Genomic DNA, 21,109 nt, shown 5'->3' with positions numbered 1-21,109 from the left:
AAGTGGATTTTTTTTCTACTAAGTTGTATGAATTCTTTGTGTATTTTGGATATTAACACCTTATCCAATATAGGGTTTGCAAATATTTTCTCCCATTCAATAGGCTGCCTTTTCATTTTGTTGATGGTTTCTTTTGCTGTGCAGAAGCTTTTTAGTTTGGTGTAGTCCCACTCACTAATTTTTGCTTTTGTTGCTTGTGCTTTTGATGTCATAGCCAAAAAAATCACTGCTAAGATCAATGTCAAGGAACTTCTTCCATGTGTTTTCTCCTGGGGGTTTTACCTTTTCAGGTCTTATGTTTATGTCTTTAATCCATTGTGAGGTCATTTTTGTGAGTGGTGTAAGATAGGGGTCCAATTTTCATTCTTCTGCATGTTGATATCCAGTTTTCCCACCATCATTTATTGAAGAGACTATCCTTTCGCTGTTGAACATTCTTCATTTCCTTTGCAAATACTAGTTGGCTGCATTTGCGGAGGTCTATTTCTGGGATCTTGATTCTCTTCCATTGCTCTGTGTGTCTGTTTTTATCCCAGTACCATACTGTTTTGATTACTATAGCTTTGTAAAATAATTTGAAATCAGGAATTGTGACGCTTCCAGCTTCATTGTTCTTTCTCAGGATTGCTTTGGTTATTTGGGATCTTTTGTGGTTCCATACAAATTTTAGAGTTGTTTTTTTAATTTCTGTGAAAAATGCCAGTAGTATTTTGATAGGGATTTCATTGAATCTCTGGATGGCTTTGGGCAGTATGGCCATTTTAACAATATAAATTCTTTTACTCCGTGAACACAGGATATCTTTCCATTTGTTTGTGTATTCTTCAATTTCTTTCATCAAAGTTTTGTGTTTTCAGTGTATAGATCTTTCACTTCCTTGGTTAAATTTACTCCTAAGAATTTCATGGTTTTTGCTGTTGTGTATGGGATTATCTTCTTTATTTCTTTTTTAGGTATTTTATTGTTAGTATGTAGAAATGCAAGTGATTTCTGCATGTTGATTTTGCACCCTGCAACTTTACTGAATTTGTTGATTAGTTTTAACAGTTTTTTTGGTGGAAAATCTTTAGGATTTTCTACATATAAGATCATATTATCTTCAAACAAAGATAACTTTACTTCTTTCTTTCTGATTTGGATGCCTTTTCTTTCTTTTTCTTGCCTGATTTCTCTGGCTGGGACTTCCAGTTGTATGTTGCATAGGAGTGGTGAGAGTGGGCACCCTTATCCTGTTCCTGATCTTAGAGGAAAAGCTTCCAGCCATTCACCATTGAGTATGATGTTAGCTGTGGGCTTGTCATTTATGGCTTTATTGTGTTGAAGTATGTTTCTTCTATACCCAATTTGTTCTGCATTTTTATCATAAAAGGAGTTGTATTTTGTCAAATGCTTTCTCTGCATCTGTTGAGATGATCATATGATTTTTATCTTTCATTCTATTAATGTGTATCACATTTCTTGATTTGTATATATTGAACCATCCTTACATCCCAGGGATAAATCCCACTTGATCATGGTGTATGAGGCTTTTAATGTGCTGTTGAATTCAGTTTGCTAATATTTTGTTGAGAATTTTTGCATCTGTCTTCCTCAGAGATATTGGTCTGTAGTTTTCTTTTCTTGTGGTGTCTTTATCTGGCTTTGGTATCATAGAAATGCCCATATTTGGCTTTGGTATCAGAGTAATGCTCACCTCATAAAATGAGTTTGGGAGTGTTCCTTCCTCTTCGATTTTTGGGATGAGTTTGAGAAGAATTGGCATTAATTCTTTAAATATTTTATAGAATTTACCAGTGAAGCCATTTGGTCTGGACTTTCCTCTGTTGGGAGGTTTTTGATTACTGATTCAATCTCCTTATTTATTATTGGTCTGGTCATATTTTTTATTCATGATTCAGTCTTGGTAGGTTGCAGGTTTCTAGGAATTTATCCTTTTATTTGGTTATTTATTAGGTTATCCAACTTGTTGGCATATAATTGTTCATGGTAGTCTCTTATGATCCTTTGTATTTCTGTATTACCAATTGTAATGTCTCCTCTTTCATTTCCGATTTTATTAATTTGTCTTCTCTCTTTTTTTCTGAATTCAGCTAAAGGTGTGTCAATTTTATCTTTTCAAAAAACCAACTCTTGGTTTCGCCAATCTTTTCTCTTGTTTTTGTAGTCTCAATTTTATTTATTTCTGCTCTGATCTTTGTTATTTCCTTCCTTTTGCTAACTTGGGGCTTAATTTGATCTTCTTTTTCTAGTTCCTTGAGGTGTAAAGTTAGGTTGTTTATTTGAGATCTTTCTTTTTTCATAATGCAGGTGTTTATCACGATAAACTTACCTCTTAGAACTGCTTTTTAAGCATCCCATAGATTTTGGTATGTTGTGCTTCCATTTTTGTTTGTTTCAAGATATTTTTTGATTTCCCTTTTGATTTCTTCTGTAACTCCTTAGTTGTTCAGGAATGTTTTAATTTCCAAACTTTCCTGTTGTCATTGATTTCTAGTTTCATAACTTGTGGTCAGAAAATATATGTGGTCCAATTTCAGTCTTCTTAAGTTCACTAAGACTTGTTTTGTAACCTAATGTGTGATCTATCCTGGGGAAGGTTCTGTGTGTGCTTGAGAAGAATATGTATTCTGCTGTTGTCGGATGGAATGTTCTGTATATATCTGTTAGGTCCATTTGGTCTAAAGTATTGTTCAAGTCCAACATTTCCATGTTGATTTTCTGTCTGGATGTTCTATCCATTGTTGAAAGTGGGATATTAAAATCCCCTACTATTATTGTATTTTCTATTTCTACCTTTATATTTTTTATTATTTACTTAATATTTAGGTGGTCTGATGTTGGATGTATATGTATTTATGATTGTTGTATCTTCTTGGTGAATTGACCCTTTATCGTTGCATAATGACCTTCTTTGTCTCATGTTACTGTTTTTAGCTGAAAGTCTATTTTGTCTGATATAGATATAGCTACCTTGCTCTCTTTCGGTTTCCACTTACATGGAATGTATTTTTCCTTCTCTTCATTTTAAGCCTGTATATATCCTTAAAGCTGAACTGAGTCTCTTGTAGGCAGCATATTGTTGGGTCTTGCATTCTTATTTATCTGGCCACTCTATGTCTTTTGATTGGAAAATACAATTTATTTATACTTAGAGTAATTAATGATAGGTGAGGACTTACTAATGCTATCTTTTTCTTCTCTGGCTATGTTGTAGTACCCTTCTTCTTTTCTTCCTCTCTTACTGGCTTCCTTTGTGAATTGATGATTTTCTGTGGTGGTACTGCTTATATTTTTTTTGTTTATCTTTTGTGAATCTACTGTAGATTTTTGCTTTGTGGTTATGATGAGGCTTACATAAAACATTTTATAGATATAACAGTGTATTTTATGCTGATAACAACTTAACTTGGATCATACACAAAAACTTTATCCTTTGACTCCCCCCTTTTATGTTTTTGTTGTCACAATTTGCCTCTTTTTATATTGTGTATCTACTAATAAATTATTATAGCTATGTTATTTTTAATACTCTTGTCCTTTTGCATTTGTACTAGAGTTAAGTGGTTAACATTCCACTATGTTATAGTATTAGTGTATTCTGAGTCTGACTATAAACTTACCTTTACTAATGTGTTGTATATTTTCATATGCTTTCGTGTTACTAATTAGCATCCTTTCATTTCAGCTTGAATAACACTTTTCAGCTTTTCTTGTAAGGCAGGTCTAGTGGTGATGAACTCCCTCAGCTTTTATTTGTCTGGAAAAGTCTTTATCTCCCCTTCATTTCTGAAGGACAGCTTTCTTGATTGGTAGTTTTTTTCTTTTAGCACTTTGAATATATCATCCCAACCTCTCCTCGCCTGTAAGAGGAATTCGCTGATAGACTTATGGAGATTCCTTTGTAAGTTATAAGCTTTTTGTTTCTTGCTACTTTTAAGATTCTTTCTTTGTCTTTGATTTTTGACAGTTTTGTTATAATGTGTCTTGGAGAGGATCTTTTTAAGCTGATTTTGTTTGGTGACCCATGAGTTTCATTATCTTGGATATCCAAATCTCTCCCCAGATTTGGGATGTTCTCAGCCATTACTTCTTAAGTAAGCATTCTGTACTTTTCTCCCTCTTTCTCCTTCAGAACTCTAGTGATTCACAAATTGGTCCCTTTGATGATATCCCAAAGATCTTGTAGGCTTTCTTCTCTCTTTTTCATTCTTTTTTCTTTGTTTTCCTCTAACTGGATACTTTCAAAGATCCTGTCTTCAGTCTCACTGATTCTTTCTTTTGCTTGATCAAGTCTGGTGTTGATGCTCTCTATTGCATTTTTCATTTCATTCATTGTATTCTCTGGCTCTAGAATCTCTATTCAGTTCTTTTTTTATGATTTCTCCTTGTTAAACTTTTTGTTCTGTTTGTGTATTGTTTTCCTGATTTCTTTGAATTGTCTTTCTGTCTTTTTTCATAGTTCATTGCGTTTCCTTAAAACAGCAATTTTGAATTCTTTATCTGGTAAGTTGGAGATCTCCATGTGTTTGAGTTTGGGTGCTGGAAGATTATTGAGATGCTTTGGTGGTGTCATGTTTCCTTGATTTTTTAATGTTCCTTGGAGTTTTGTATTGCTGTCTTCACATTTGAAGTAGCAGTCACTTTCTCCAGTCTTTACTGTCTTCAGAGGAGAAATACCTGCATCAGCACTACTAGAGATTCTGAGGCTTTCTCAGACCTTCTGTGGATACATCTGCTCCAGGCTTCCTGCTCTCTCTTGTAGTAGAATTCTAAAGCTTGTTTGCATTCTTGGGATCTTGCAAAGCACCAGGCTGAGTGCTAACAGCCTCTCTTGTTTTCCCAAAGATGGCACTACAGCTCAAGTTTGTGGTCTCTCTGGCCTGCAGATCCTACCAATTTTCCTATTTATTTATTGAGGTAACATTGGTTTATAATGTTATGTAAATTTCAGTTGTACATCATTATATTTCAACTTCTGTAGAGACTACATCATGTTAAACAGCAAAAGTCTACTTGCTGTCCATCACCATACACATGTGCTCCTTTACCCCTTTAACCCTCCCCAACACCTTTCCCCTCTGGTAACTGCCAAGCTATTCTCTGTATCTATATGTTTGTTTGTTTGTTGTTGTTTTATCTTCCACATATGAGTGAAATCATATGGTATTTGTATTTATCTGTCTGGCTTATTTCACTTAGCATAATACTCTCAAGGTCCATCCATGTTGTCGCAAATGGCAGTATTTCATCTTTTTTATGGCTGAGTAGTAATCCATTGTGTATATTTACCACATCCTGTTTATCCATTCATCTGCTGATGGGCCCTTAGGTTGTTTCCAAGTCTTGGCTATTGTGTATAATGCTGCAATGAACATAGGGGTGTGTATATCTTTTTGAATTAGTGTTTTTGTGTTCTTTGGATAAATACCCAGAAGTGGAATAGCTGGATCATATGGTAGATTTATTTTTAATTTTTTGAGGAATCTCCATACTGTTTTCTATAGTGGCTACACCAGTTTGCATTCCCACCCGCAGTGTACAAGGGTTCCCTTTTCTCCACATCCTCTCCAACACTTGTTATTTCTTGTTTTTTTAATAATCATTCTGATGGGCATGAGGTAATATCTCATTGTGGTTTTGATTTGCGTTTCCCTAATAATTAGTGATGTTGAACATCTTTTCACATGCCTATTGGCCATCTGTATATCTTCTTTGGAAAAATATCTGTTCAGATCCTTTGCCCATTTTTTTATTGGGTTGTTTATTTATTTGTTGATTAGCTGTATGAGTTCTTTATATATTTTAGATATTAAGCCCTTATCATAGATATGATTTGCAAATATCTTCTCCCAATTGGTAGGTTGTCTTTTCATTTCATTGATGGTTTCTTGCTGTGTAGAAGCTTTTTAGTTTGATGTAGTCCCATTTGTTTACTTTTTCTTTTGTTTCCCTTGCCTGAAAAGACATATTCAGAAAGATACTGCACAGACCAATTTGACTGATTTTCTGTGCATGCTCCCTAGCAGTCCACCAAAGCCTTCTTGTGCTGCTGTTGGGAGTGTGCATAGGAGCTGGCCATGGGGTAGGATGCTATGTGGGTGAGGCACACAAAGAGCTGGGGGTGCACTTGGGCCGGTTGGGGGATTCATCAATGAGGCATTCCCAGTATCTCATGGGCATGCTTCTTAATGGAATCTGCAACACAATTAGGATCTGTATCCCTTTAATGTCCTCCAAGAGTCCTATCTGCTGCTCTCTTTCCACGCCTAGTCATGGAGCTCCTGATTTAGTACTCTGGATAGGGTGAAAGAGAAATGAGCCCCTTTGGAAGCATTCCACATGGTTCACTAGCACTCTCTCCCTTTCCCCCACAGGATAAATCATAGACCAAGAAAGATCTTTCTTGACCCTAAGCTGTGCCTCCTTGGGGAATGGGTGACATGAGTAAAGTCACACTGTTCCTCTTCCCCACTCCAGTGTGTCCTAACTTATATTTTTTTTTTGCTCCAATGGAGTCCTGGAACTTCTCTGGAAACCTGTACTTTCACAAAGGCTCTCTCCTCTATGAGTGATTGTTTAAGTCAGTATTCTCCAGGGGCTCCTGGACCACAGCCAAGAGGGGCTGGAGTCAGTTCATAGGCCTCTGCAAGGTCCGCAGCCAGGCCCAAGGTCTGTCTGCCTATTTCCCAATGCACAGGTAGGCAAAACTCTTCCCAGGTCCCTTGGCGTTTGGAGTTGGAGCCGACAGTGCCCCCAGAGGCTCTTCTGTTCATGGATGGATGCTGAATATTTGCTATTGAATGGGGGGACAACAATGATGGACATCTTTGTGCTGCCATGAAACCGATGTCACTCTGGAGAAGGCTTTCAATTCCTTGGTTTCAAGGTGCTAGTTTCAACACCAAACACTTGAGTTAGTGCTTGTAAAGTTTCAGGGACTTCTTCCCCCACTTTCTTTCCCTCTCTAGTCATGTGTTACACGTTTTCAGTGTGTAAACCTCAGAGGAAAGTTGCAGGCTGAAAATTGCAGTTCCAACCCTGCAAGGATCCTTTGGTGTTTCTAAAGAGGCAAATGGAACCCAGTCCAATCTCCAAGAGGCTGTGTTGCCTCAGACATTAGATGCTTTGTGTTCTGTGGAGAGGAGACCACAGAATCTTAAAATGGAACGGCAGAAGCAGGAACCATCAATAGGGAGCAGGCCAGTCTAGGATCTGGGAGCGGATCTCCAGTCTATACCAAGCCATGTCTGGTGTCTTAAGCCTTTTGGGTTCGAGATCACTACTGTCACTCTGCTCCCACCTGCCTCCCTGGACCCTTCTCCCAATGACCTGGACTTTCTCAGGCTGGCCCTTTTAGGTGGTGGTATGCTGGAACTAGCTTGCTTTGGCTCATGAAAGCCGATTGTTAAATCTTCAGGAACTTTGCAAGCTGGTTGTTAAACACGGCCATTACTAAAAATTAAATTTTATAAACTTGCAGTGTAATAAGCTATACTAAAAACAAAGTTAATAAATACTCAACACTTATCCCTTCCTAATTATTTTACTATTATCTACACTCTTGAGGTTATTTATGTCTATGGTCTCTGTATAGTGGAAATACCATATTATGGTGGCTACTGGGCATCCTTTCCCAACTGTCTATTTGGTGACATCACATTGGTAGCTTAAAATTTGGCCACAATGTTAGTATTTACAGCACAGAAATTAGCAAAGGCTACAAATCGAGGCTTTTCGGCATACCATGCTTTTAGGTGACCACAGTTGACCGGACATGATGGAACAAAGTACATCAATTCTGTCTCTTCTCAAACTGGCCCATGGTAGTTACAGGCCGTGCATGTAGAATGCCTGGGAGCTGTGCCTGTGCACTGTGGGAAACCCTTGACTAATGAAAGGTTTTTAACTGTGAGTTCGTTCTTCGGCTTGATAGTTACTTTGGAGGAGATTTGAGTCATCACTTTGCTGCAAATTGCTTTTCATAACTTTATCCTGGCTTACCTTGACATCTGGTGTTTACTCCAAACTGAGATTTCAAGGAAGGGCAGTTGGAGGCCAAGGGCGGCTCCTAGAGACAGATGGGCAAAGCGTCTGCTTTGGCATCATCCACAGCATGGGTAGCTCTGGTCTAAGTAGGCATCACTGACCTGTGGGTGGGCAGAGCCGGCCAGCTCAGCCATGCCTTTGGCATCAGGCAGAGGGGATCAAAGCTGGCAGTGGTCACAATGAGGGCACTCTGATTGTGGAGTATTGTCACCCAAAAGGGATGGGTGACCGTAGGGCTTTTTAGGTGGAAGCCTGAACGGTACAGTGCACATGTGTCTATAAATGCACCTGCTTGTGAAGACAAGGCCACTGAACATATGGATTTCTAACAATCTCAGCCTTATGTGTTATCCTGTAGATCTGTATAGGAAAAACAAGAACAACAACAAAACTTTCAGTTTTGCTCTGCAGTATAAGAAAATTGAAGACACCTTTGTAGTGGAAAGTACCTCTGCCACCTGGAGAATAGATAGCAGCCAGTAATTAATGTTTTTATTGTACAAGTAAAAAAAAGTCCATTAAGTCAATTTATTTTTTCAGAAAACACACACACAAAGATGCATTTGAATGCTCCCACAAGTTCCTATTTCAGAACAGTGTTTCTCAAATCAGAATAGTTATTTGAAAGAAACCCAAAGGAAAAAGCAGACACTTCCACAATATGTCCTTGCTCTGTTGCAGTCTATAATTGTGAACTTTTGTGAATTGTCACAACCTGGGATGAATGATGGGAATATAACAGGTTGTAGAATTGGAGAACGTTAAATCTTTGTTCCTAATGGCAAAACATGTTTTTCTCATTTTCATCAGAATGTGTGATCCATGCCATTTGAAATCAAATCCCAAACACAATGAGCCATTAGTGTAATAGCTCATTACTAACAGCGGTCTTATAAATAATACATTCTTATCATGCACATGCAGCTCGCCATGAAGCCAGCAAAAGGTATTTCAGGCCATCGAAGTTTTGTTGCGCCAGTGTGGCTGTAGATTAGAAGGACATCTCCATGTGAACCAAGATGGATGCCAATTTTCCCTGCCGAGAGTGAGGCTGGCCGTCTCTTTCTGCACATATGGTAGATGGATTGGTTAATCAGCGTCTGCTGAGTCTTGGGCCTAAAATTACAGAGAAGCCAGACAACTGCGGCTACGCAGCCTTTGTTCACGCGTGCAAACAAGACAAACAATCACTTGTTATTTGGGAAAAAAATTAAAATGTTTATTTTGGACTTTTATTAAAGTGTCAATGGCTTTATAAAACAGCTGTGTAAATCCAGCCTTTTACAGCTAGTATCATTTTGGGGGGCCTGTAAAGTAAAGAATATGCATGAAAAAAATAATTTTTAAAATTCCCTTTGTATTTCAGCATTAGGGAGAAAATAAAGGGAGTCTCACATTTATTTTTCAAACACATGTTTGAAAACAAATGGTTTTAAACTAGACAACACATTTGAGAATAAATAGTTTAATACCTAGTTTTTCTCTGTGTCATTTAAAAGACTGAACATTGTTGTGGCTTAATTCTCTGCTTTACTAGGTTAAAAGTAGTAACCATTTTCTCCGACTGGCCATTGATGGGATGATGCTTAATTCCTGGGACTAGGGAGTGCCTATGATTGTGGAGTTCTTCCACTGCCTGAATGGGATGGTTGTCTCAAGAAATAAAGTCTGAACACCTGAGGGACAGGACTCAGTAGATGCTGGTTTCTAAAAAGAGTTGTCAGAGTCAAATCAGTCAACTAGAATTTGTTTAAAACCCAGAATTTGCTTAAATCAACAAGAATTATTTTTGTGAAATTTATTTATTTTTCTTTCTTCCCAATTTTATTAAGATATAATTGACATATGACGTTGTATAAGTTTATGATGTACAACATAATGATTTGACCTATGTATAAGATATAATTGACATATGACGTTGTATAAGTTTATGATGTACAACATAATGATTTGACCTATGTATATATTGCAAAATAATTACCACAAGAAGATTAGTTAAATAAAGAAATATGCATTGTCTCTTGCTCTCTTTTAAAATTTTAAATGCTTTCCTTGCAGAGAAGAATGAAATACGGACTTATTGAAGGGACGTAATAAACAATTTCAATCACAGTCATCTGTCGATGTGGAATATGATAGAATTAAATTTCATTGTTAATTTGTAATATTTCAGTACTAATAATAGGTGCAGATCAGCTAATTACTCATTGAAAGATAAGTTTTCTGCTCTATTCACAGCACTTCTGACACTAAATGTATAGGGTTTCCCTATAACAACCAATTCTTGCACTCTCCGGACACCGACTAGATGTCCTGCAGTTCAATTCTGACACTGCCCAGAGTTAGCACAGACCCCACAGATTAAGGGTTCAGGCCTACAAGACTGCCCCCACTTCAGATGCCAGCCGCAGGTCCCAGGTTGTCCCCTGTACTTCTAACTGACTGGCTATAAATCAGAGGTTCTCACAACCCCTTATTGAGTTTGATAATTTGCTAGAACTGCTCAGAGAACTCAGGGAAACACTTTACTTACTATTATCGTTTTATTGTGAAGGATCAACTCAGGAACAGCCAAATGGAAGAGATACATAGAGCAAGGTGTGGGGGAAGGGGGAGAGCTTCCTGTCTGGGACACCACCTCCCAGCACCTCAGTGTGTTGACCAACTGGAAGCTCCCAAATCCCATTGTTTAGAGGTTTTTATGGTGATGCTATTAATGATTAATTATATCATTGGCCATTGGTGACTGAACTCAATCTCCAGCTCCTCTCCCCTCCCTAGAGGTCAGAGGGTGGGGCTGTAAGTTCCAACCCTCTAATCACATGGTCGATTCCTCTGACAACCAGCCCCAATTCTCCAAGAGTCACCTTATTAGCATAAACTCAGATATCACTGAAAGGGGCTTATTATGAAAAAACAGGAAATCTCTTAGGAAATTGCAAGTGTTTTAGGAGGTTTGTGCCAGGAACCAGGGATGACTGCCAAATATATATTTCTTAGTATATCACACCATCACACACATCTTCTCTCCTGTGTATTCCTCACCAAAGGCCTAAAATCATGGGGCCATTGCAAGAGGTTCAGAATCAGGTATCTGTTAGGATGCTGGGGGGTGATGCATTTGCAAATCAGACCCACATGGTGAACCTGTGCTATGAGTATACCTCTCTTGAATGTTCCCACCAAACCTCTTTCCTCACATCTCCTCCCCATGAGACCATTCAATCAAATAAATAAGTAGATTCAGGAAAATCAAAGAGTTCCTACCTGATAAAGAGTGAGTGACCATGAACTTTCTCTGAATCATGGGTCCATCAGATGGACACTGGAACAATGGCTGGTCTTACTGAGAACTGTGCATGGTAGAGGGGAGGAAAGTGGACAGGAAGACTGGGCTTACAGTGGGATAATAAAAAGGATGTGGGGTAGGCAGTCTCAAGTTAAACTGTCTGGGCAAAGAGGGTACATGTTAAGTTCCAAATAGTTTTCCCTCAAGAGCTCTCTGGTAACTTCCCAGTTATGTATCTGCTTCCAAGATTGTCCACAGTGGTTATTCATTAGACATTTTTGAGCATGTTTTGTGTGCCATGCATTGTGCCGGACACTAGAGCTACCAAAGGAAGACAGTGTTCCCTCCCTTAAATATGTGCCTGCCAAACTACCAACCACCCTTATGCTGCAGGCAAATGGAAGTTTCAGGGTGAGAATTCATTTGAGGTCTGATAGAGTAATGAGATGTTTTGGATGTTTCAGGTGGAAGGTGTAGCTGTCGGGTTCATGAGTGTGTGCTCAAGGGTGAACATGCAGCTCCTGCATGAGTGCTTTGACTTGGGGCCCTTCCACGGACTCTGCATCCCGCATCCCGATGACGTTCTGGAACCACCACCTGAGCTAAGCATTCAAGAAAGTCAAGGTACAGTGGTTATCACAGGAACACATGAGGAATTAAATCCATGCCCTATTCACAACTGTGCTTTTTGCGAAATGATGGCACTACATGGCTCAATTTGTATGCCCTTCTTCAATTCCCTTTAAGGAATAGTTCCCATGATTAACCACATCCTTGTGCACCTATTTAGGAGCACAGATAGTCAAAAGTGCATAGGTATAGTTAGACATAGTGGCCTTGTAGCTTATGGTTTCCTAAATTCAGAATGCCAGCCTTCAGAATGGTCGTCATTAGAGTAGATATAAGTTATGGTGAAATAATTGGTAGCATTTCAGGATTTTACTCACACACACACACACGCACAACACAAAACCTAAGTATAAGTGAATTTGTCAAGTCAATAACTTGAGAATTTCTATATGTCTTTAAGTTTTAATCCCAGAAATTAGTGCTTCTGTGTTTATGTCTTTGACAAATTATTATGTAGTACAGGTCTATTGCAAATAGTCTTTTTAACTTGCTTAACTTATTTACAGCCATATGAAATAGTAAAATCGATTTTAAAATATTGTCTTCACCAAAATAGGATCTTCACCAAGTGAAATTAAGTAATTTCAAACTTTGGTATTTTAATTTAATGAGGTCCTACTGCATCCATGGGTATCTTTGTGGTTGAGTGTTTTGATGCTTAAATCAGATAGATGCAGGCAGGGTCTGTTAATTCACTTCTCTAAACTTGAGTTGCTTCATTTGTAAAATAGAAATAACAGTAATACCTCCAACATAGGGGAATTGTGAAGTTTCACTGAGATTACCCATGTCAAGGGCTTTACTCAGTGTCTTGAGCAAACTTAGTGCCCAATAAATGTTGATCGTCATCTTCAGCAATTATTATTTTTTTGAGATTGGCCTTTCACCTTCTTGAGTCTTCCCAGGTTAAAATTAGGGCGTTTTGAATTGCTGTGCTTTCTTGTGCCTGAAAGAGTATGTCAAGATTGTTCAAAAATAGGAAAAGGAGCACGTTGGGTGGTGGCAAAGGACTTGTCCATCTAAACTATGGCAGGTGTCGATTTGGCTGATCTTATCCCCTAGTTGGGAAACCAAGTGCGTGGATGTACGGAGCTTGTCCAAATGTTCACACTCATTACAGAGAGCTTGCAGAGCTGTGGATGGAGAGCTGTTTCTCTTTTGTACCGATGATAGCACTCTTCCCAAAAGAGAGATTTGATGTCATCATTGTTTAATAGTGAAGGCTGGCTCACCTATGCTTCTCAGCAAGGAGATATTGGCATGTTCTGAAGGGACTTTTCAGCATGAGACAGTCCTGAACCATAAGTTATCCTTGTCATTTTCAAATGTATAAATTCTTCTTTGAAGTGGCATTAAAAAGGTTTTATTGCTCAATTTTCTCATGTTTAAATGGAGATAAAAATCATATCTAATGATTTGTTGGGAAAGTTAAATGTTAGAATCCAATGATTTGCTTAGCTCAGTGCCAAGCACAGAGTCAGTCCTGAAAAGATTTGGTCTTTTTTCTCCCTATGACTATTGTTGTTATTAAAAATAAGTTGAAAAGATATAGTCCTTTCCAGTGTGTTCCTGAGTGGCTCTGAGGCTGTTGATGTTCCATAGAGGGAATGAATGGAAAATTCCTATCTTAGAAACTTCATGGGGGGGAACAAAATTAAAAATTTAGGCTGAACCCTGGACTTAAAAACACACATAATCTAGTATATCTCTGTCTTTCAAAAGCCCGTAGAGATGTGGAAGCTGAAAGAAGTCCTACTTCTCACCACTGCCTTTAATATTTTTACTTAAAATTAGTTGATCTAGGACAGAATAGTAAGTAAAGGAAATGGGAAAACTTCTCTTATCTTCTGTGCCTTGTTTGTTTTTGAAAATATAGCTTTATATTCACTGATACAAAGACAATTATGAAATTTTCGCCAGGGAGCACTACTGTAGACTTCCTGTAACTCAGGGATGGGTTCACAAATCATCAACAGCTCATTATATCTAAGAAAAGAGTCATCAGCACATTTTGCTGCCATCTTCCTGTCAACAACAACAAAGAATGAGGCTCCAGAGAAAATCCTAAATGTGCTATGATCTACTGTTCACTTTTTTTTCTGATGAAAGTCTCAAGTTAAAGGAAATATAATTTGTCTAAAATATGAACTAAAATTCTTGTTTCAGTTGGGCGCGTATCATTGTGGCTTATACTTTGTATTTTGTTCAGTACTCTCTATTTTTCAAAGGGTTTTCCTATGTTATCTCATTTTATCCTCATAGCTTGATGTAGGAGGGCTAGGACAGGTGATATTGTCTCATTTTTATACCTGTCCAAGCTCATGCAAGGTGTTAAAGCTCACCAGGGGCTGACCCAGAACCCAGACCCCGCCCTTTCTGCTTGGCAAGATGACTTTTTATTTTGGATAGATTTGACTGAAAATTCCAAGGTGTCTACTACACTAGATACATGATCAGTTTTTTTACTTTGCTGAGTTATTTAATGAGTTATCACTTTAATGAGTTCTCAGTGACCCGACCATATCCCTCAGACTCTTTTGTGCGTGTATGGTCTGGACAACTTCCATCCGCTGGGATCTTCACCTCTGTGTCTGCAAGATTTGCCAGAACTGTGGAAGGCCCTCTGCCCTGTGTGAGAGGCAGGCCAGTGGTGCCAGGAAGTTAATACTCCAGGAGCAGACTCTGCTTTCCTGTCTCACCTCCCTGCTCCCCTACTTCTACTTTCTCTATCAACTCCCAAAAGAACAGTTATACTTGAATCCTTGACTCCAGGTCTGCTTCTGAGGGAACCTACACTGAGACACCGCTGGTCTAGTCTCTTCCCACCAGCTGTGAAAACATTTGTTTATACACAACTGACATAAGCCAGAGTATAAATACCCTAGCTCCCTCACCCCTTAGGTGGGATAACCCTGAGACGTGAACTTTATACTGTTTCACAGAGTTCCTCCATGGGATTAAGTTCTAGCTGTCCATAGTGGTAATATGTGTAATGATGTGTTTTATTAGCTGCCTTCCCTTCCTTTTCTCTTCTCCTCACCACCTTACTGGTGCTTCCTGGAATCACCTCCCAAGTAAATTTCTTGTTCTCAGATCGTTGACTCAAGGTCTGGTCTTTTCTCACCAGCTGTGAAACCTGGAATTTCACACCAACCTCAACCCTTCCAAACAGAATAATGTTGTGGCTCAACATGTTAAGCTAATACTATGGCCCTCCTTCTTTAGCTACTTAGATACATTATGATTAGCCTGTTGTCCTTCATCATTTCAGCCATATCAGAAGTTTCCATTGGATTTTAAAAGTTTAACCGCGCACATTCGATTTGTACTTTACCTGAGTAATTTGTATATGTTCCCATTTTTTTTAGCCACCCATTTTGCATGTATAACACACACTATTACACACACTTGTACATTTTGGTTTTATCTTCCAAACCTTAGGACTAAATTGGGACCAATGGGAACAAAGTCTAAGGATGCATATTTTTTCCCCAGTATAAGAAAAACCTAGTAAAAGTTTACTTTTTATTTAATGGAGTACCTAGTTTAGAAGTAGAAATTTCACCAAATGTTGAAAGAGTTTGTAAAGAAACAGACGTAGATGCTCAAGAAAGGGCTTTCTGCTTGTGTGGGAGATTGTACTAGATGAGATCTAAGATCCTCCTCAATGCTAAGAGTCTCTAAAAGCGAAGTGAACACACATCGGGATATTCCACGTGCCTGGCAGTTTATGAATATTTTCCTTCAGTGACAATAAACTGGTTCAAAACAGTATTTTCTTCCCAGTTGGCCCCACCACTGGCCTTGCCTGGCATTTGCAAATCAAACTGTGTCTTTTGTTCACTACGTCGTCACAATAAAGACTTTGGAGTGAGAATTGAGCTGGCAATTTTCTTCATGATGCATAAGGCAAAATAGGGCACAGCCTGCATTTCCATGGTTGTATTGGCATCACCACTTTTACTAGTTAAAATAAAAATGTAAAAACAAACAAAAAACAAAAGTTTTGTTTGTTGTGTAGGCCAGTGTGACCTGGGGGGGAGCAGGAGTCTGTTCTGAAAGAGTGCTGTGAGGTTTAGAGCTGTGTGTCTCATTGCACACCCAGGGCCCTCCATACAGAATCTCTGTGGAACTTGACGAGCTGCTGGCAGGGAGAAATATAATTTTATATAACAGAATTGTGGGCTTTGAAAAGAATAACCAGTGTAGCTCCTTATGCCCAACCAAGCAGGACAAGTGCTGCTTACCACATTTAAAGGCCCTTCAAAATGTAATTTTTGTAACATTTCCATATAAAACACAGCAATGTTACCTTTTAAATTAAAAAAATTGCTCTTGTTGTCAGGAAATCTTTCTTTATGTGTGTTTAAATTTCTTTTTATTGAACTTGCATTTACTTCTTACCTTAGATTCTTCCGTAGGGGGAGGGAACATCTGGAACCACTCTCTGTTACTGCACAAAGTGGGGTTTCTCTGCCTGATGCACATAAAGAAAACAATTACTACAGCATCAGCTTTTGAGAAAAGAAGTAGCTTTATTGCAAGGTCAACCAGCAAGGAGACAGGAGGCAATGCTCTCAAGTCTGTCTCCCTGATCCGGGGCTTGGGGCGAAATTTATGGGATGCAGGGCAGGGCCATCTGAAGTATGGAGACGGGATCGGAGGTAAGGAGAAGTGAGGTAGTTGATGATCTGCACAAGTGTAGTCAAGCTCCATGGCTCTTCATAGGACGCATGTTCACAAGATGGTGGTGTCAATATGATCTGCAGGTGGAGTTCTCAGCCCCTTGATGTCAAAAGGGTCACTTATTGGGCATTTGCACAGGCCCGGTTGATGGGTTGGTGGTCTCAACTGGTCTGAACTGGACAAGAGATCAACTCTCAGTTCCTGAAAAGCAACTCTCAATTGCTCGTTGATAAGATGGGGTCAGTTGAACTGGTCCTGGTGGGCCGTCGTTACATCTCCATGTGCCAGAGCTAAGAAACAATGGCTAAATCAAGTCTTATTTGTTGTGTCTCAGATAGACCCAGGTCTTTTAGCCTTTCTTCCCTAAGGTTCTATTTTATGTGCCTGGGTTACCTTCTATTTTACTTTATTCTTCTTTTAACATGGATTCCAAATATGGATGAAACACTTGTCTACAGAACATAGCAGCATTTCTGCTAAAATATTTGTATTATCTATCTCAGAACATATATTTTAATACCCAGTACCTTCTGTAGTTATTTAACTAGCGAGCCACTAGGACTCTAGGACTCTGCATTTGTTTGTTTGGGCTGTCATAACAGAGTACCACAGGCTCAGTGGCTTGAACAACTGAAAGTTATTTTCTCACAGTTCTGGAGGCTGGAGGTCTGAGATCAAGGTGATGGCAGGGTTGGTTTTTTCTGAGCCCTCTCTCCTTGGCGTGCAGATGGCTGTGTTCGCCCTGTGTCTTCACGCGGTCTTCTCTCCATCCCTGTCTGTGTCCTGATCACCTCTTCTTATAAGGACACCAGTCATTTTGGATTAGGGCCATCCATATGACCTCACTTTATTTTAATTATCTTAAAGGCCCTATCTCCAAATATAGTCACATTCAGAGGTACTGGGGGTTAGGACTTAAACATATGAATTTTGTGGGAACATAATTCACCCCATAACACCTAGAGTCCTGAGTGCATGGTTCTCTGGAGCTTGTGGCCAAAGCTGCAGGTCCAGGCGAAAATGCAGATAGTGGCAAGGAAGTCAGCTCTACTTGATGCTCATACAGACCCTGATACACTAACTTATATTTGTTGCAATTTGAATTTTGTTGTTTTTTTAACCACTAAATATCTTTTTAGGATATGAAGGTAACAAAATTGCATTCTTCCAAAACTTTAGCCACTTTTGCCAACTTCAGTATTCTAGGATTAACTACAAGAGGTTCTAATGCTTTGCTAGGGATGTTGACAAAACAAGTAAATAATACCAGACCCATGCCTGGCTGACGAGGTTATCTCCGAGGTTAGCAGTGTAAACTCTTGCAAGCGTTCTCAGAGGGAGCCTTTGCACTGGGAACATACCAGGAAGGAGATGATTCAGACTCGAAACCCTGTGTTGTTGTCAGCGTCACTGCCCAAAAGCTATCTTGGTGAACCTTTTGATTATTTAGCAAAACCTGTTGCTGATTTTCCATCTTCATTCAAATATTGGGTCTAAGCCCTTTCGAATGCCTTTAAAAACAGCAGCAACAAATGATGGCACCCACTTAAGAATCTGTTATTTTGCCAAGAGCAGGATGACTGGGAACCATGTTTGTACTCTCCTCTTCAGCACTGGGAATGACTTGTGTTATGACTCGGCCGTGCTTGCCATCAGTCAGATTCGTTTCGGGATGGTAGAAATACAAATGCATTTTTATATAGGGCCTGGAGGTCTTTCAAAGAAAAGTGGTTTTATTTATATTCGTTATGATCATTATGTGCTGGGATTATTTTCTCAGTAGGCAGTGTCTCTTTTGCCCATATTTATGAAGCAGGAAAGAAGGCATTTAATGAATTTCAAGAGTGTATTTGACTGTAAAACACATCTCTCTTAGTATATTCACATGTAAATAGCCCTTTCCTTTGTTCTCTCTGGTGACCTTTCTTCTTTTGGGGGTAGATCACAGTTTGTTGTTGTTTTGCTTTTCCAAATGGGAGGCTGAATTATAATAATGAAAGATTATGCAAAAAAATCCGTGTTTAAAATAACGTTGATATGCCACTTGTGTTGCAGGATAATTATAGTAATTTGGCTATTACACTATGTGGAGTCAGGAGTTAGTTGCTAGAAAACACAGTGATAGGGGTGATTCAGGGGATTTTCATCCCAACAGGCTGTTTGATCCTGCTGACTTTTCTCTTGAAAATCAATTGCTTGCAGCGAATACTCTGAATTCCCCCTTGATTAAATTGGTTGTTGGTGGGCTGCACCCATTGCGCCGGGGTCACTGTGAGTTCTGTGTCTGTTTACACAGGGTTTTTGACGACTCTTAAAATATCACGGACCAAATTTAATCTGAGCAAAGCAACTAAGGAAGCAATTACTAGAAATCACAGTCTTTGCATATGGCAACAAACAAAGGAAAATGTATGAATTCTCAGCCCAACATGAAGCCAGTTATTTTGCTACTGGGTTGCAAGCCTTTCCTCCACTGCATATTGCGTTGGCCTTTGGTGTTTTCAGACTTCCAGGAATATGTAGGCTCGCTCAGTGGAAGACCTGGGACAGTCACCTTGGAAGCTGGCTCTGACTTCAGGTTTATCTTTGATGATGTCCCATTTCCCCTCAAGGTTATTAATATATTCAGATTTTCTGATTTTTAGAATCAACTTTAGGACATTAGATTTCTCTAGAAAAGCATCATTTAGTATATAAAGATTAAATAATATTATAGTTGGGGATATATATGTATTATCTCCAGTGTGTATGAGTGTATAGTTATATATATATATACACGCACATACATACATACTGTTAAAAATGATTAGAGAAGACAATTTAGGTGATATAAACAGACTTTATTTAACACGTCATAAAGTGGACCTTCTCTGAGAACTGCAAAATGGGACAGAAGACAGGAAGCTTTTATAAGAGAAAGAATAAAGAACAAGGAAGAGAAAAATAGAAAATATCTGATTGGCTGGAGCTGCAGAGTCAGCCTTGTTTGGGATGAGAAGGCCCAGAGCTGGTTTGGCATTTGCGGATTGGCTGATAGACTGCATTTCTGCAGTCAGGGAAAGGAGTCTAAGTTTTGGTTTGCCCACATGGCACCCCAGACAGGAGCAGCTCCATCTTGGGCCTAGAAAGTTATTTCAACTATATATATAATATATATCCAGCTCCATGTGGAAAAAGACTTCCTGTGTTTTTTATTGAGTGCTAATTTCAATCTACATGAAATACTTTGGAGAAAAGAGAAGCATAAGCAAATCGCAAAACTATACAAAAGAATATGTTATTCATAATAAGCGTGGGGAAATATTCAGCTTCCCTAAAATCGGAATGCACATTAAAACTCGAGATCTTTTCTCCCCCTTTTGCCTGTTAAGTTATAAGCATGTATTGTAATGAAGACACTTAGTTCTAGGCGAGGGGCTCCATAACTAGCGCTCAGAGCTTCTGACAGCTGTGAAGGTTGACTGATAGAATACTCTGGAATACAGTTGAGAAATGGTTATCAGAACCTTTAAATGTTCCTTTTCTTTGACCTCAACTGTAGCAAGTCTGAGGAAATAATCCTAAATCTGTAAAAAAGATACATATTCAGGACTATTCACTAAGCTTAATCATAATACTAAAAATGAACCCCCAAAAACCAAATAAATAGACAAATAAATTAAAAACCCCAAAATCTCCCACAAGAGAGGGGTGGCTAAACTTGTGAGTATCCACCAGACAGCTGTGCTGCAATCTTTACAAAGGTTCCAAACAGTGAAGGGAAATGGTTACAATATAATCTTATGTGAAAAAAATCAATACAAAATGCCGTATGAATAAAACTACCTGAGTAACTTGCTATGGAGTACCGGGGGCAATGAATTAAAGGGACAAAGTCGACCAAGTCACAGAAATGACACTAAGACAGTGCTTTTATTTCTCCTCTCTATTTTTTAAAATGTGAAAACAATCTTAAATTTGCAGAAAAGTTGCAGGTACGTGTTTTCTTCCTGAACCGTTTAAAAATAAGTTGCTGACGTGATGCCGAGTCATCTCTGAATACCATAGTGTGTGTTTCCTACAGAAGGACATTGTCCTTTACAACCCCAAACATCCATCAGAATCAAGGAATTAATTTGAATATGTTCGTACCTTCTAATCCATAATTCACAGACCTCATTCAGGTTTCTCCATTTGTCCCAATAATGTCCTTCATCGCAGAAGATCCAGTCCAGAATAACAACTGCATTTAGTTGTCATATTGTCTTTCATTTTGGAACACTTCCTCAGTCTTTCTTTGATTTTCATGACCTACACACTTTTGGAGATTATAGGCCCATGATTTTGTAGAATGTACTTCAATTTGTGTTTTGTTTGTCTGATGTTTCCCCATGATGAGATTCATGTCATGCACATTTGTCAGGACAATTGAAGAAGGGACCGGGTTCTCGTTGCGTCCTGTCTGGTGTTACACATTTT

The 21,109-nt window shown here is 38.8% G+C and overlaps 1 protein-coding gene across 5 annotated transcripts in view; it reads left to right on the top strand.

Annotated features, from left to right (window-relative positions):
• The window catches only part of CFAP61 (cilia and flagella associated protein 61), a 294,287-nt gene that overhangs the window by 58,091 nt on the left and 215,087 nt on the right, over window positions 1-21,109 (top strand). For all 5 annotated transcript variants that reach the window (XR_006891038.1, XM_046678345.1, XM_046678348.1 and 2 more), the window contains one exon: window positions 11,800-11,959. Coding sequence is in view for 4 of the 5 variants with exons in the window: in XM_046678345.1 (XP_046534301.1) it covers window positions 11,800-11,959 (160 nt within the window). In the remaining variant the exon portion in view is untranslated. The remainder of the gene's footprint in view (window positions 1-11,799; window positions 11,960-21,109) is intronic.

Source organism: Equus quagga, chromosome 12, assembly GCF_021613505.1.
Source record: "Equus quagga isolate Etosha38 chromosome 12, UCLA_HA_Equagga_1.0, whole genome shotgun sequence".
In the NCBI taxonomy this organism is placed as follows: Eukaryota; Metazoa; Chordata; class Mammalia; order Perissodactyla; family Equidae; genus Equus; species Equus quagga.
This window is presented reverse-complemented; position numbering and strand designations above follow the sequence as displayed.